The sequence below is a fragment of the Globicephala melas genome, chromosome 1, assembly GCF_963455315.2.
Source record: "Globicephala melas chromosome 1, mGloMel1.2, whole genome shotgun sequence".
NCBI lineage: Eukaryota > Metazoa > Chordata > Mammalia > Artiodactyla > Delphinidae > Globicephala > Globicephala melas.
The window spans coordinates 135819111-135837235 of record NC_083314.1 but is presented as its reverse complement, the minus strand read 5'-3'; the positions used below and the strand labels follow the sequence as shown (position 1 = coordinate 135837235).

Genomic DNA, 18125 nt, shown 5'->3' with positions numbered 1-18125 from the left:
CAGGAGAAAGGTGCTTTGGATGACTTTTAAACATGTACCCGTTTGTTATTTCAGCTCCACAAAGCGCCTCAAGTCTGTGGAGGATGAAATGGACAGTCCTGGTGAAGAGCCATTTTACACAGGCCAAGGGCGCTCCCCGGGGAGCGGAAGTCAGTCCAGCGGGTGGCATGAAGTGGAGCCAGGTAAGCGGGCTGGGCATTGGGCTTGCAGCTGCCCCTGTAAAGTCCAGGATGCGTGGGAGTCCACGCCAGGCATAAAGGGAACACAGCAAGCTCAGAGCAGTGGACTTTTTCCACGTGAACACGTGTTTGTACCTGACTGCTGCTTTTATGAAAGGGTGGTAGCGCAAGGATGCCACTTAACTGAGAAGAGAGACTGGGAATGGTGTGTAGGGTTTTCTACTCTTACATCTTTTCACCTACACTGCAATCCAGCGTTCCATTTGCCTTCGCTTTCATTTTATGCTAATTGCCTTTTGGGTCTGGTTTTATCTTTTAATAATCAAAATAAAAATCTATCAACTTTTTCAACTACGTTGATGACATTAGAAATGTAGGATGGGTTCCCTGTGTCATAGCTTGTACTTGGATCTTTATAAAATGAGGAGACTTTTAAATATGTTTTCCTGTTACTGGATTTCATCATGATTCTTTTTCTATTTAAAAGGAACAGCTATCTTTATGCCCCTCTTTCATGGACTAAGCAAATGATGACTGCTAGTTTAACCTCCTGGGGTAGTTCAGTCTTGGCTCTGGAGTCTTGAGTAATGTGACTAATTCTGATAGCAGAAGCTTTTTGAAACTTTTCTCAGTGTCTAACCTCCACATGGGCAAGGGAAAATCTTCTCCAGTGGCTTCCTCGATATGCAAAGTCAAATGCTGTAGAGAATAGAGTGGGCTTTGGAAAAAGACAGGCAGAGTGTAATCCTGACTCCAGCTCCTGCTGGCTGTGTGATTATGGGCAAATTACCTAACCTCTCTGAAACTAATTGTCCCCATTTTTATAATCTGTCAATAATAATAGCTATGTCAGTGCTCTTGAGAATTAAATGAGGTAATATACATAACCTGTCTGTGAATCACACCTCGTACAGTAAGTTTGAAAAAATTTCCCCAACCCGTGCCTCAGAGTAATTCCCTGCAAAAACAGACAAGCGCCAAGAAAATCTCTGAACCCCTTCATCTTCAAATCTTAACTTTTTTCTCTCCTCTCTAACATATCAAAAGAGAATCCTCAGAGGGTGTGACTAAAAAGGAAATAGCACAAGGGAGATTTGGGGGATGATGGAACTCTTCTGTATCCTGTTTGTGGTGGTGATGGACAGGAATCTATACATGTGTTAACATTCATAGAAAAGTATGCCTTCCACTCCTGAACCCCCAGGCAGTTTTGCTATATGATAATTAAAAACAAAACAAAACCTCAGGCCCCACTGTCTGATTCCTTTATCTTGTTCACTTTACTAAAATGCAGAAATTTCACTTTGCCTTACTTCTACCTAATCTTTTCACCCAACTCATTCATTCATTCACTCACACCTTCACTGGGAAATTTTCTCATGATGAGGAACTATGCCTGGTTCTGGGAACTCAAGGATGAATGGGAAGGCTATGGCTCCTGCTTTCAAGGAATTCACAGTGGGGGTGTGGAAGAGACACATAAGAAGATCTTTAGGGGAGATTGGTTCAAGATGGTGGAGTAGAAGAACGTGCGCTCAGTCCCTCTTGTGAGAGCACCAGATTCACAACTAACTGCTGAACAATCATGAACAGGAAGACACTGGAACTCACCAAAGAAGATACCCCACACCCAAAGACAAAGGAGAAGCTGCAATGAGATGGTCGGAGGGGCGCAATCACAATAAAATCAAATCCCATAACCTCTGGGTGGGTGACTCACAAACTGGAGAACAGTTATGCCACAGAAGTCCACCCACTGGAGTGAAGGTTCTGAGCCCCACGTAAGGCTTCCCAACCTGGGGGTCCGGCAATGGGAGAAGGAATTCCCAGAGAATCAGACTTTGAAGACTAGCGGGATTTGACTGCAGGACTTTGACAGGACTGGAGGGAACAGAGACTCCACTCTTGGAGGGTACACACAAAGTAGTGTGTACATCAGGACCCAGGGGGAAGGAGCAGTGACCCCATAGGAGACTGAACCAGACCTACCTGCTAGTGTTGGAGGGTCTCCTGCAGAGGCGGGGGGCTGGCTGTGGCTCAACGTGGGGACAAGGACACTGGCAGCAGAAGTTCTGGGAAGTACTACTTGGTGTGAGCCCTCCCAGAGTCTGTCATTAGCCCCACCAAAGAGCCCAGGTAGGCTCCAGTGTTGGGTTGCTTCAGACCAAACAACCAACAGGGAGGGAACCCAGCTTCACCCATCAACAGTCAAATGGATTAAAGTTTTACTGAGCTCTGCCCACCAGAGCAGCACCCAGCTCTATCCACCACCAGCCCCTCCCATCAGGAAGCTTGCACTTGCCTCTTAGCTAGCCTCATCCATCAGAGGGCAGACAGCAGAAGCAAGAAGAACTACAGTCCTGCAGCCTGTGGAACAAAAACCACACTCACAGAAAGACAGACAAAATGAAAAGGGAGAGGGCTATGTACTAGAGAACGAGATAAACTCCAGAAAAACAATTAAATGAAGTGGAGATAGGCAACCTTCCAGAAAAAGAATTCAGAATAATGATAGTGAAGATGATCCAGGACCTTGGAAAAAGAATGGAGGCAAAGATCGAGAAGATGCAAGAAATGTTTAACCAAGACCTAGAAGAATTAAGGAACAAACACCTAGAATAATTAAAGAACAAACAAACAGAGATGAACAATACAATAAACTGAAATGAAAAATACACTAGAAGGAATCAATAGCAGAATAACTGAGACAGAAGAAAGGATAAGTGACCTGAAAGACAGAATGGTGGAATTCACTGCTGCAGAACAGAATAAAGAAAAAAGAGTGAAAAGAAGTGAACACAGCCTAAGAGACCTCTGGGAAAACATTAAACACACCATTTGCATTATAGGGGTCCCAAAAGAAGAGAGAGAGAAAGGACCCGAGAAAATATTTGAAGAGATTATCACTGAAAATTCCCAAACATGGGAAAGGAAATAGCCACCCAAGTCCAGGAAGCGCAGAGTGTCCCAGGCAGGATAAACCCAAGGAGAAACATGCTGATATGTGTAGTAATCAAATTGACAAAAATTAAAGACAAAGAAAAATTATTAAAAGCAACAAGGAAAAAATGACAAATAACATACAAGGGAACTCCCATAAGGTTAACAGCTGATTTCTCAGCAGAAACTCTGCAAGCCAGAAGGGAGTGGCACCATATATTTAAAGTCATGAAAGAGAAGAACCTACAACCAAGATTACTCTACCTGGCAAGGATCTCATTCAGATTTGACAGAGAAATCAAAAGCTTTACAGACAAGCAAAAGCTAAGAGAATTCAGTGCCACCAAACCAGCTATATAACAAATGCTAAAGGAACTTCTCTAAGTGGAAAACACAAGAGAAGAAAAGGACGTACAAAAACAAATTCAAAACAATTTACAAAATGGTAATAGGGATTTCCCTGGTGGCGCAGTGGATAAGACTGCGCTCCCAATGCAGGGGGCCCAGGTTCCATCCCTGGTCAGGGAACTAAATCCCACATGCATGCCACAACTAAGAGTTTCCATTGTACAACTAAGGAGCCCTGGAGCCATAACTAAGGAGCCCTGGAGCTGCAACTAAGACCTGGCTCAGCCAAATAAATTAAATAAATAAATAAATAAATATTAAAAAAAAAAGAAAATGGTAATAGGAACATACATATTGATATTTACCTTAAATGTGAATGGATTAAATGATCCAACAAAAAGACACAGGCTCACTGAATGGATACAAAAATAAGACCCATATATATGCTGTCTAAAAGAGACCCACTTCAGACGTAGGGACACATACAGACTGAAAGTGAGGGGATGGATAAAGATACTCCATGCAAATGGAAATCAAAAGGAAGCTGAAGTAGCAATACTCATAGCAGGTAAAATAGATTTTAAAATAAAGACTGTTACAAGAGACAAGAAAGGATGCTACATAATGATCAAGGGATCAATCCAAGAAGAAGATATAACAATTATAAATATATATGCACCCAACATAGGAGCACCTCAATATATAAGGCAAATGCTAACAGCTATAACGGAGGAAATCGACAGTAGCACAATAATAGTGGGGGACTTTAACACCTCACTTACACCAATGGACAGATCATCCAGACAGAAAATTAACAAGCAAACACAAGCTTTAAATGATACATTAAACAAGTTGGACTTAATTGATATTTATAGGATATTCAATCCAAAAACAACAGAATACACATTTTTCTCAAGTGCTCATGGAACATTCTCCAGGATAGATCACATCTTGGGTCACAAATCAAGCCTCAGTAAATTTAAGGAAATTGAAATCATATCAAGAATCTTTTCTGACCACAATGCTATGAGATTAAAAATAAATTACAGGGGAAAAATGTAAAAAACACAAACACATGGAGGCTAAACACTATGTTACTAAATAACCGAGAGATCACTGAAGAAATCAAAGAGGAAATCAAAAAATACCTAGAGACAAATGACAACAAAAACACAACGATCCAAAACCTATGGGATGCAGCAGAAGCAGTTCTAAGAAGGAAGTTTATACAAATACAAGCCTACCTCAAGGAACAAGAAAAATCTCAAATAAACAATCTAACCTTACACCTAAAGGAACTAGAGAAAGAAGAACAAACAAAACCCAAAGTTAGTAGAAGGAAAGAAATCATAAAGATCAGAGCAGAAATAAATGAAATAGAAACAAAAAAAACAATAGCAAAGATCAATAAAACTAAAAGCTGGTTCTTTGAGAAGATAAACAAAATTGATAAACCATTAGCCAGACTCATCAAGAAAAAGAGGGAGAGGACTCATCAATAAATATGAAATGAAGAAGGAGAAGTTGCAACAGACACCGCAGAAATATAAAGCATCCTAAGAGACTACTACAAACAACTCTATGCCAATAAAATGGACAACCTGGAAGAAATGGACAAATTCTTAGAAAGTTATAACCTTCCAAGACTGAAACAGGAAGAAACAGAAAATATGAACAGACCAATCGTAAGTAATGAAATTGAAACTGTGATTAAAAATCTTCCAACAAACAAAAGTCCAGGACCAGACCAGATGGCTTAACAGGTGAATTCTATCAAACATTTAGAGAAGAGCTAACACCTATCCTTCTCAAACTCTTCCAAAAAATTGCAGAGGAAAGAAAACTCCCAAACTCATTCCATGAGACCACCATCACCCTGATACCAAAACCAGACAAAGATACTACAAAAAAAGAAAACTACAGACCAATATCACTGATGAATATAGATACAAAAATCCTCAGCCAAACACTAGCAAACAGAATCCAACAGCACATTAAAAGGATCATACACCATGATCAGGTGGGGTTTATTCCAGGGATGCAAGGATTCTTCAGTATATGCAAATCAATCAATGTGACACACCATATTAACAAATTGAAGAATAAAAACAATATGATCATCTCAATAGATGCAGAAAAAGCTTTTGACAGAATTCAACACCCATTTATGATAAAAAACTCTCCAGAAATTGGGCATAGTGGGAACCTACCTCAACATAGTGAAGGCCATATATGAGAAACCCACAGCAAACGTCATTCTCAGTGGTGAAAAACTGAAAGCATTTCCTCTAAGATCAGGGACAAGACAAGATGTCCACTCTTGCCACTATTATTCAACGTAGTTTTGGAAGTCCTAGTCACAGCAATCAGAGAAGAAAAAGAAATATAAGGAATACAAATTGGAAAAGAAGAAAGTAAAACTGTCACTGTTGCAGATGACATGATACTCTACATAGAGAATCCTAAAGTTGCCACCAGAAAACTACTAGAGCTAATCAATGAATTTCGTAAAGTTGCAGGATACAAAATTAATGCACAGAAATCTCTTGCATTCCTATACACTAACAACAAAGGTCAGAAAGAGAAATTAAGGAAACAATCCCATTCACCACTGCAACAAAAAGGATAAAATACCTAGGAATAAACCTAAGGAGGTAAAAGACCTGTGCTCAGAAAACTATAAGACACTGATGAAAGAAATCAAAGATGACACAGACACAGAGATATACCATGTTCTTGGATTGGAAGAATCAATATTGTGAAAATGACTATACTACCCAAAGCAATCTACAGATTCAGTGCAATTCCTATCAAATTACCAATGACATTTTTACAGAACTAGAACAAAAAATCTTAAAATTTGTATGGAGACACAGAGGACCCCGAATAGCCAAAGCAATCTTGAGGGAAAAAAAACGGAGCTGGAGGAATCAGAATCCCTGACTTCAGACTATACTACAAAGCTACAGTAATCAAGGCAATATGGTCCTGGCACAAAAACAGAAATATAGATCAATGGAACAGGATAGAAAACCCAGAGATAAACCCACACACATATGGTCAACTAGTCTATGATGAAGGAGGCAAGGATATACAGTGGAGAAAAGACAGTCTCTTCAATAAGTGGTGCTGGGAAAACTGGACAGCTACATGTAAAAGAATGAAATTAGAACACTCCCTAACACCATACACAAAAATAAACTCAAAATGGATTAAAGACCCTAATGTAAGACCAGAGACTATAAAACTCTTAGAGGAAAACATAGGAAGAGCACTCTTTGACATAAATCACAGCAAGATCTTTTTTGACCCACCTCCTAGAGTAACGGAAATAAAAACAAAAATAGACAAATGGGACCTAATGAAGGTTAAAAAGCTTTTGCACAGCAAAGGAAACTATAAACAAGATGAAAAGACTCTCAGAATGGGAGAAAATATTTGCAAACGAATCAATGGACAAAGGATTAATCTCCAAAATCTATAAACAGCTCATGCAACTCAATATTAAGAAAACAAACAACCCAATCAAAAAATGGGCAGATGACCTAAATAGACATTTCTCCAAAGAAGACATACAGATGGCCAAAAGGCACATGAAAAGCTGCTCAACATCATGAGTTATTAGAGAAATGCAAATCAAAACTACAGTGAGGGGGCTTCGCTGGTGGCACAGCTGTTATGAATTTGCCTGCCAATGCAGGGGACACGGGTTCAAGCCCTGGTCCAGGAAGATCCCACATGCTGTGGAGCAGCTAAGGCCGTGTGCCACAATTACTGAGCCCGCATGCCTAGAACCCGTGCTCTGCAACAAGAGAACCCACCACAGTGAGAAGCCCACGCACTGCAACAAAGAGTAGCCCCCACTCACCGCAACTAGAGAAACCCCATGCACAGCAACAAAGACCCACACAGCCAAAATTTTAAAAATAAAATTAATTAATTAAAACAAACAAAAAACTACAGTGAGGTCTTACCTCATACCAGTTAGAATGGGCATCATCAGAAAATCTACAAATACCAAATGCTGGAGAGGGTGTGGAGAAAAGGGAACACTCTTGCACTGTTGGTGGGAATGTAAATTGATACAGCCACTATGGAGAACAGTATGGAGGTTCCTTAAAAAACTAAAAATAGAATTACCATATGACCCAGCAATCCCACTACTGGGCATATACCCAGAGAAAGCCATAATTCAAAAAGACACATGCACCCCAGTGTTCATTGCAGCAATATTTACAATAGCCAGGTCATAGAACCAACCTAAATGCCCATCGACAGATGAATGGATAAAGAAGAAGTGGTACATATACACAATGGAATATTACTCAGCCATAGAAAGGAACGAAACTGGGTCATTTTTAGAGATGTGGGTGGGCCTAGAGACTGTCATACAGAGTGAAGTAAGTTAGAAAGAGAAAAACAAATATTGTATATTAATGCATATATGTGGAATCTAGAAAAATGGTATAGAAAAACCATTTTGCAAGGCAGAAATAGAGACACAGACATAGAGAACAAACGTAGGGACACCAAGGGGGGAAAGCGGTGGTGGTGGTGGAGGGATGAATTGGGAGATTGAGATTGACATGTATACACTAATATGTATAAAATAGATAACTAATAAGAACCTGCTGTATTAAAAAAATATATATATAACCCCAGACTAACCATGAGAAAGACATCAGACAAATACTAGTTGAGACTCACTGTACAATATATTTGACCACTACTCTGCAAACTGTCAAGGTCATCAAATATAAGGAACGTCTGACTAACTACCACAGCCTCGAGAGGCCAAAGAGGCATGACCCCAAAATGTAGTGTGCGGTGCTGGATGGGATCCTGGAACAGGAAAAGGACAGTGGGTAAAAACTGAAAAGATGGGAATCAGGTGTGAACTTACAATAATGTATCCATATTGATTCACTAATTGTAATAAACATACCATAGTGATGAAAAGTGTCTGTAGCAGGGGAAACTGGGTGTGGGTATGTGAGAACTCTCCGTACTGTCATCACATTTTTTTCTGTAAATCTAGAGTTTTAAAAAAATAAAGCTTATTTAAAAGAAAAAAAAGAAGAAGATCATTATGTGGTGACATGGGAGTCGCAAGGATGGGGAATTAGCCTCTGGTGCTGCCGTTTTCTAAGTGTTATCAACACAGCATTCAAGGTGTGGCGGGTCTTCTACAAAGGCCACACGTCAGCTTCACTCCACACTGATATTCATGCCAGTTTGCTGAAAGCAACTAAGAAATACACCCAGGCCTGAATGAACATGCTGACCACCCAGGCTGCCAAATGCATCATCAGCGCGACCTCAGGACAGTGCCAATGAGGAGCTTATGTGCTATTAAAAAATTTGCAGATCTAAATGTTCTTTGAACTCTTTTTAAAAGGCCAATTAAAGTCCTGGCCCGTTTACCTGCTTTTGTGAAAATCAGAATCAAAATATATAAGTTTGGGACATTGTGCCTGAGGGTCATACTGATGTGGTTTTATACAGACCGAGGTGCTTCATTGTGTCGATGCACATGAAGCTCCTCCACCGTAAGCCCGTCCTGTCAAGGTCGATTCCTTTGGGGCCTATCTGGGGGAGGTGGGAGTACGTTGAATATAGAGTACCTTGACCTAGTGACTCTTTTATTCAGAGTAATTCTATTCTTCTCTGCATGTTACGATTCAAATGACCATACATTTTAACATCTGAATACCTATATCCTTTGTGGTCATTAAATAACTAAAATTTAATGGCTAAATCCTTTTTGGGAGGATATATATATATAAAATATATATATAGTAATAATACTACACATTATACTATATGTATATAGCATATATGTACATATAGTATAATATACTGTATATACTATACATATATATGTGTGTGTATGTATATATATAAAGAGAGAGAGAGAGAGAATAAGTGTATATTTGTAGGGGGGTTCTCTAATAAAAAAAATTATATTTTTAGAGAAATCCCCCATAATTATACTGTATTCCTGCACTGATGCTCCATTCTCTATCCCTATTTCTTTACAGAAAAATGCAGTTTCATGGTATATGTGCAGGGGGTGGGGGAGGACAGTGAATAAATTTACATTTGGCCATATTCAGCATAGAAAGTCATAATTGAAACATGGCCTGATGGGACATTAAAACTCAGCTGAAGGATGTTGTACATGTTCGTGGTGACTTTGGTGTCATTAACTCACACCAGCCATTTTAAATGGATAATTTATGCTGCCAGATGGTCCTTTTTGGGGATTTTCCATCCAGCCCAATCCCCTTTTTGGCAGAGAGGACACCCTTCTGTTGTTCCCACACTGATCTGGGACTGCATAGCTTTTCCCCAGGGGTACAGTTCATTGAGTAGGAGGCTTTTAGTGATTCACGCATGTAAATTACCTTCAGAACGTGTTTGGCGTTATGTATATCTGAAGGCACCAGCCGCCTCGTAGTTGCCTACATTTGGGGTAATTCTCTCAAGCAAGTACTAAAGGATACTTTGTTTATGCCTCAGATGTGACCCAGGAAGCAAGGCCTGTACTTATTCCTCACTCAGAGAGCTTTGCATCTTGTTTACCTGCCCTCAAATGCTTTTTCAGTGCTCCCCGGCCAAAAGAGGGCCGAAGGTTGCCAGAAGAGACAAATTTCCTGGAGCAACAGGAAGGCTTTGGAAAGTAAAACAAACCAGACATGCAGTAAATTACATGGGCTCTTTCAAATGTCTTTTGTAGTATCCTGTTCCCCATTAGTTTATCTCAGCACTTTTAGTGCACAGCTCTTATTATCTGGGAAGAGGGGCATAAGAGATTAAAGATGATGTTAGTTTAAAAACATCAGACAACCTCAGGCTGACTTTTGCTTCTCTTACAATGCTGCATTTGTTCTTTCCACTTAGTTTCGTTTCCCAGTTATCTCAAAACTGGGTTAGATTCGAAGCTTTGAAGCTAATCATGCACTGATGAAATGAGTCCTATGAAATTCTATCAAGCAAAAGTGCACATACCATCAACTCTTGTTTATCTGTACAAATGAAAAATTGCAGAGGAACTGATAATGCAAATAAATAGGAAGGAAACCAACAGGCAGGCGCCTACGCTGGGTCAGACGCTGCACATGGTGCTTTCATATATATGGTAATGATTATAGTTATAAATTGTTTAAGTACCTCCTGTGTACCAGGTTTTTTTGTTTTTTTTTAATTGCCCTAAATCATGCAAGTAGAATGAGCTTGCCTCTGTAGAGATGAAACTGAGAATTATAAAAAATTAGGTGACTTGCCCAGCGCCACAGAGATAGTAAACCTGTGGATCCTGAATCCAAATTTCAACCTAAATCTGATTTCGGAGTATAAGTTTTGTCTTCTGTACCCAGAAGACAAATAACCTCTTTTACCACAAGCACTTATGCTTGTATTTTAAGGTCTTATGTCCTGAGCTTGTATTTAAATATAAAGCATAACAATTAAAAATTTTTAAAAATTACTCATCAGAAAGACCTGAAAAATCCCCCACTTTCCTTATCCCAAACCCTTGTCATGCACCCAGGCCAGAGAAGGAATGTGGGTTTATTAAATACGCATAGGATATGATATATGAGCAAACGGTATTAACTGTTAACAAAGTGAAATATCTACCATTTTTTGCCCATAAAGTCAAACAATCCTCAGCATTGAGATCTTTGTTCAAATAATACCTTATCACAGAGGCTTCTAGTGATCTGAAATAGCTGCTGTTTCTCTTGCATCATCCTGTAATTCATAACCCTGCTTGCCTCCCTTTCTTCATACCACTATCTCTTGTTATCATATGTTCTCCCTCTAGAATATACACTCTGAGCAGTGGGGCTGAGTCTGTCTTTTCCACTGCCGTACCCCCAGCGTCCGTGACAGTCTGCCACATAATAGGTACTCAATAAATGTTGATTGAGTGAATGAATGAAGCCTATAAAGCAGGGAATTTGGGTGCTTTCCATAAATCTGAAAGCAGATTTTGCCACCCGTAATTCTCTCAGAATTGATGTTTACTATATTCTCAATCTGTAGGCTGTTATTCAGTCAAATCCAATTATTAGCAAGTAGTAAGCAAAACAATTGCTAAGGCTCAACCATGGGCCCTGTTGACAAGTGGTAGTGTTATCAAATTTTATTACAAGTATTCCTCACGTTAAAGGGTATCCCTTTAAGTGAATCAAACCTTTTTGTAAAAGATAATACTTTATTGTTTTCTAAGATAATACTTTTTTTAAAAAAAGATAATTCGTTATCACAAGCTCTATATCAAGAATCCCAGTAGGGCTTCCCTGGTGGCGCAGTGGTTGAGAGTCCGCCTGCCAATGCAGGGAACACGGGTTCGTGCCCCGGTCCGGGAGGATCCTACATGCTGCGGAGCGGCTGAGCCCGTGAGCCATGGCTGCTGAGCCTGCGCGTCCGGAGCCTGTGCTCCGCAACGGGAGAGGCCACAACAGTGAGAGGCCCGCGTACCGCAAAAAAAAAAAAAAAAAGAATTCCAATAGTGAATCTTTATAGAATGTTTTATGTAGCCTTCCTGATTTATGTCTGAAAATTTTAAGATTTCCACGTGAAATTTTCTTTTATACAAGCATAAGTAACACCCATATGAGACACTATGAGATCTGTATCACGTGAGGTCTAATCTTGCTATTCAAAGTGTGGTCTGAGGACCAGCAACATAGCATCACCTGGGAGCTTATTAGAAATACAGAATCTCAGGCTCTACCCAGGCCCACAGAATTTTAGCAAGATATCTGAGTGATACTTACACAATGTTAGGGATTGAAAAGCCCTGATCTAGGCTCCTGCTCTGATTGTTCCTTTATGTAGGCTCTCACCACTCAATCATTGCCTTGTCTAGCGGCACCCTGAACTTTCAGTGTTGCGCTCCCCCACGCTTTCTCCCTACTTTAAGTAGGAATGCCTTTAACACTCTTCTAGATAGATAGAAATCTAGCCTATTTTCAGACAGATCAGAGAAGATGGTACCCTCACACAGTGATTCATACCTCACTACAAGAAAGAAACTTCTCTCTTCTGCCTCTCTCATCTTCCTCCATTTGAAGTGCATGGAGAAGAAGAGCTGGTCATCTAATCAGTATGGTTCAAGTCGAGCCAAGTCACTGAATCTTTATTAAGTGCTGACTGTGTACAGTACAGAGTAGTTACAAGATGACCCCGTCAAGTCCCTGTCTTCAAGGGCAAACGAAATTTCCTCCATTGTCAGTCACCATCTGTAAGATGGGCACTGTTGTTTCTGCCCCATCTCTGTCGCAAAGTTACAACAATCAAATGATGAACTTGAACTTCTGTGCCAAATGCCAAAGTCCTTTGTTAAAATTAATGTTCTTTAATCATGTGAAGTATCATCAGAATTATTTTTTTTCCCTTTTTAATTTTTTTTTACATCTTTATTGGAGTATAATTGCTTTACAATGGTGTGTTAGTTTCTGCTTTATAACAAAGTGAATCAGTTATACATATACATGTGTTCCCATATCTCTTCCCTCTTGCGTCTCCCTGCCTCCCACCCTCCCTATCCCACCTCTCTAGGTGGTCACAAAGCACCGAGCTGATCTCTCTGTGCTATGTGGCTGCTTCCCATAGCTATCTACCTTACGTTTGGTAGTGTATATATGTCCATGCCACTCTCTCGCTTTGTCACAGCTTACCCTTCCCCCTCCCCATATCCTCAAGTCCATTCTCTAGTAGGTCTGTGTCTTTATTCCTGTCTTACCCCTAGGTTCTTCATGACATTTTTTTTTTCTTAAATTCCATATATATGTGTTAGCATACGGTATTTGTCTTTCTCTTTCTGACTTACTTCACTCTGTATGACAGACTCTAGGTCTATCTACCTCATTACAAATAGCTCAATGTCGTTTCTTTTTATGGCTGAGTAATATTCCATTGTATGTATGTGCCACATCTTCTTTATCCATGCATCCGATGATGGACACTTAGGTTGTTTCCATCTCCTGGCTATTGTAAATAGAGCTGCAATGAACATTTTGGTACATGACTCTTTTTGAATTACGGTTCTCAGGGTATATGCCCAGTAGTAGGATTGCTGGGTCATATGGTAGTTCTATTTGTAGTTTTTTAAGGAACCTCCATACTGTTCTCCATAGTGGCTGTACCAATTCACATTCCCACCAGCAGTGCAAGAGTGTTCCGTTTTCTCCACAGTCTCTCCAGCATTTATTGTTTCTAGATTTTTTGATGATGGCCATTCTGACTGGTGTGAGAGAGACAAACCCTACCCAGCTCATGGTGGTTGGATTAAATGCTATTGGAGTAAAAGGAGAGAGCTGACTTTAGAATTAGGGACACTGTCCTCAAAAGGAGGCAACGAAACTGGGTTTCCATTGGAACCCAAATGAGAAACGCTCACAGACTTGAAAGTGAGACATGATGTCTCTCAGCCTTTCAGTCATTGGTATATATATAAATTTAAGTGTTCTTCATATACCTTTCTTTCTAAGATACATATATCTTGCAAGCCAGCTTTGCGGCTGTCCTGTGAAACTTCTCAGGTTGTCTGTGTCCCCAGAATTGACTCATCCGAGGGTTCAGTGGGCTTCATGGATTACTGAGTTGCACCCCTTTCCACATTTGAGACATACATACCAGTCAATTTCAGCACAGTTAAAGATAGTTTTTATTGTGAAAAAACATGAAGTTATAGGACTTTTTCAGTGAAACTTAGTTCTCTGTTTGAAAACAGGAGCCTCTTACTCCTTAATTTTTCTCCTGTAGGAAGATATTCAGAACTCTAGCATGCCTTCAATTATTTTGTGATTGTAAAACCTTATTAACAGACACCATTACTTTAGCCAAGATGCTGGAAGTTCTAAACAGTTCAGTGAAAAGTTTTAAAGTCAAATTTGGTAAGTAGTAAGTTTAGCTGTAGTCCTTTCCTTAAAAACTTTCAGAGATAAACTTCTTTCAGAGATAGATTTCTTCCCAAAGGCTTAGCAGTCCTCATTTTTGAAGGTTAAAATTAAGCACTGTGATAGCATACTGTCTATTCTTATCACAATTATGAAGTCAGGAAATACATTTTTAAAGGCATTTGTAGAAGAATATTTGGTAAACATCTCGTCAACCAGCAGCCCAGGACATTTAGAACCAGAGTTCAGTGTCACAACTGCTAGGAGCACAATTGGATTTTGCAGACTTACGTTGGTTCATTGTAGTTTTCAATACTCCGTAATAAGTTCACTTGGATTCCCAACCCTGATAGTCCTAATTTGACTGTCAACAGTCATTCATCGGTTGTAGGAGTGGGGGAAGTTTGCCAACATAAACTTGTAGCTGAGAAGCATAGGCAGAGCCCCATTATCAATGCCAATAAAAAGGCAGCAGACTAGTAACAGTAATACATCGATCATGGACACTCAGCTGTACTGGCATGTATTAGGGGAAATGATTAAATCTCCCACAATCTCCTGCTGTAATAGGAAGAGTCACTGTTACAGAACACTGCCATAGGATCAGTGTCTTGGCTTTTCTTCTACATTTATAGAGCAGTGGGAAATCATCATTATGTGACAGCATTGTCTCCCATTAGCTCTTTAGTATTGACACTTGCTCTTAGAGGCTGGTGCACCAGGGAGCACCACTACAGTAACAAGGGTTCCTGCTCTTTAGTGACCCTCTTTTAGCAGAGAAATTTCATCCAAATAAGGTGTTATGAAAGGAAAGCTATATTACAAAATGAGCATTCCTTAACTACCCTTCAAAAATATCTGAATTTTCTTTATCAAGCCTATTTTTTAAAGCCAAAAAAGGGGTGCTAAAACAACCCATTGTAATTGGAGTCTAAAACGTTACCTATTAGAAAAAAAGAAATACTCTTCTCACATACGTGCACGTACACTATATATGTGTGGGTGTGTGTTTGTCAAATACGTAGATATGGTAGAACATGGTCCAAAAAATGACCATTGTATACCTGAAGCCTGTTATAGTACCTGGCACATGGTAACCATTCAACCAAGATTTGTTGGATAACTAAATAAAGAATAAGATGGGGACCACACATGTCTTATCTTGTCCTTTGAGGAGGGCAAAGTGCTCAGGAAGCAGAGTGCTGTGTACATCTGTTGAGTGAATGAGCACAGTTCCACTTGCGTCAGAGAACTCAGATGCACGATTTCGTGAATACAGAAGCTCCCAGGAAAACAGATGCAGCATTTCAGCTGGTCTTATCTGAGTAAATAAATTACCCGAGTCGCCAAATTTTTTATTTCACGTTTGAAAATGAAGCTGTGTTAAGTATGCCAGAAAGAAGGAAGGAAAAATGTATCCTATACCTTAGGTTTACACAGGAAATCTTCCTCCCTCCCCTGTTCCTATCACCGTCTTCAGTACAGCCCGAGTCTTAGGTAGCAAAGAGCTGGCTCATTGAGTGGCCTTATTTAGCACATTGTAAGGAGGAGCTTTAAAGTAAATTTCAGGGACTTCCCTGCTGGTGTAGTGGTTAAGAATCCGCCTGCCAATGCAGGGGACACGGGTTCGATCCCTGGCCCAGGAAGATCCCACATGCCGTGGAGCGACTAAGCCCGTGCACCACAACTACTGAGCCTGTGCTTCTAGAGCCCGTGTGCCACAACTACGAGCCCACATGCAACAACTACTGAAGCCCACACGCCTGGAGCCCATGCTTCTCAACAAGAGAAGCCACCGCAATGAGAAGCACGCGCACCTCAATGAAGAGTAGCCCCTGCTCGCTGCAACTAGAGGAAGCCCGCGCACAGCAACGAAGACACAATGCAGCCAAAAAAAAGCAAATTTCATTCCAGCCACAACAATCTTCATAGGCTTGCTGGGGAGGGAGAAAATAAGAGAAAAGTAGCATGTATTATAAAGAGGAGAAAAGTACAATTAAGATTCAAAAGCCTCCAATTCTTGGCTTCTGTCATGAGCAAGCCTGGAATTTTTAGCAAACGACTTCTCTGATTTTTCATTTCCTCATATGTCAACATTGGGTTCTATAAAACACCTTGGCCTTCCTAACTCACAGTTTTGAAAAGATCAGATGAGATTATAATAAAAACAGGAACTACCATTTATTAAGCACCAGCTGTGTGAAAGGCACTGTGCACGACACCAGACATAGGAGTACTTTTAATAAATGTAAAGTATACTTATAAACATAAAGCTTTATACAGATATTAGCTATCCCTTTTTCAAAATGCTGAAGTGCTGTGTGAGTTTAAGATATTATGAAATTAAATTGAAACCCTAGTATACATGTCTGCGTCTGTTATATATAAAGCACTGTGCAAGATGGTAGAGGGCATATAAAACTAGATAAGACAAACCTTCTAGCCCAGTGAAGGAAGGACAGGTAACTGGTTAAACCAATACCCAGTTCTGCAAGGTATCGAGTACGCTAAGGGTCACGTGGGTTAGGGTTTGATTCGTGGGCTTAGACCACCATCCTCTGCTGTAACTGAAACAGCAGATGCATCAGCCATTCCATTATTAAAGGAACATCAGTGAACACTGGTCCCTGTTTCCTTCCTTTCATACTATCAGAGTCTTCTCTTTCTTTATCTCTGAGAAGCAGGTAGAATGCTGATGTGCTAGGAAACACTCTGGAAGCACACAAGGCAATGCCATCCTCCTGCAGCAAAAGATACAGCTTTCTGCATCCATGGACTCAACCCCTTCCTAAAGCAGTGTTCTGACTTGTAGATAGTGAAAATGGGCAGAATCTAAGCAAATATTTACTTAGAGGAAACAAAATTATTCTGAATTGAGATTAAATTCACCAAAGGGAAAAGTAACCAGAAAGTGTAGTTGGAAGAGGAGAAACAAAAGATATAGATAGATAGATAGATAATCAGACTTACCTAAGAATGTCCTGTGTTGATTTTCCTTTGTCTAACAGATTTTATTTATCTAATAAATACTAATAAATATTTGTAGAACTCAAACAGAATGTTGTTTTAGCCTCTGATATAAAGAGAAAAAATACTTCTTAAAGAAGTGTTCCTACTTCCTCTGAACACAATGTAGATATTTCATAGACATGAGTAATACCACAATCTGATTAACAATAAAAGATAAATTTACTTGTATTTTGTCATTGGAATGCTGCTGAAAATTTAAATATATAAGTGTTTTATTAGAAAGGGCTAATGTTTCTTGAGCACTTACCATGGGCCATACATTGTTCTAAGCTATCTGTATATATTTTTATATATGTAGCTATATATTTATACATATATATGTGACAAATATGTGCATATATGTATAGATATAACGTGTATATGTACATATATGTTCAATTTGTAAAAGTGATACAGATCACTAATAATACTATTTGCAGACTTACTTCCCTCTCTCGGTCCTACATACTGATGATTCTATTTAAATGTTAAATAATCAAGTATGACACTGTCAGTTTATATGGGAATAAAGTTCTCTCTAGTTTGGCCACCAGTGTTTTTAATAAAATCGGTTTTTCATGCTCTAGAATTAAGGGGCTTTCTATGGGGATGGGGAGAGAAAAGGAGGAAAGAAGTCCTCAGGTGCACGCAGGTCTCAGGAGGGAATAGCTTTTCTGCCCGTGCTGTGCAGCAGTTTCTGATGTGGCTGTGCACACCCCAGTCGCTTTCCTGCTCGGCG

At 39.8% G+C, this 18125-nt stretch overlaps 1 protein-coding gene across 10 annotated transcripts in view; it reads left to right on the top strand.

The window, feature by feature from the left end:
* NFIA (nuclear factor I A) overlaps window positions 1-18125 on the top strand; it is a 595358-nt gene that overhangs the window by 468590 nt on the left and 108643 nt on the right. For all 10 annotated transcript variants that reach the window (XM_060304981.1, XM_060304976.1, XM_060304960.1 and 7 more), the window contains exon 6: window positions 55-182. In XM_060304981.1, the coding sequence (XP_060160964.1) occupies window positions 55-182 (128 nt within the window). The remainder of the gene's footprint in view (window positions 1-54; window positions 183-18125) is intronic.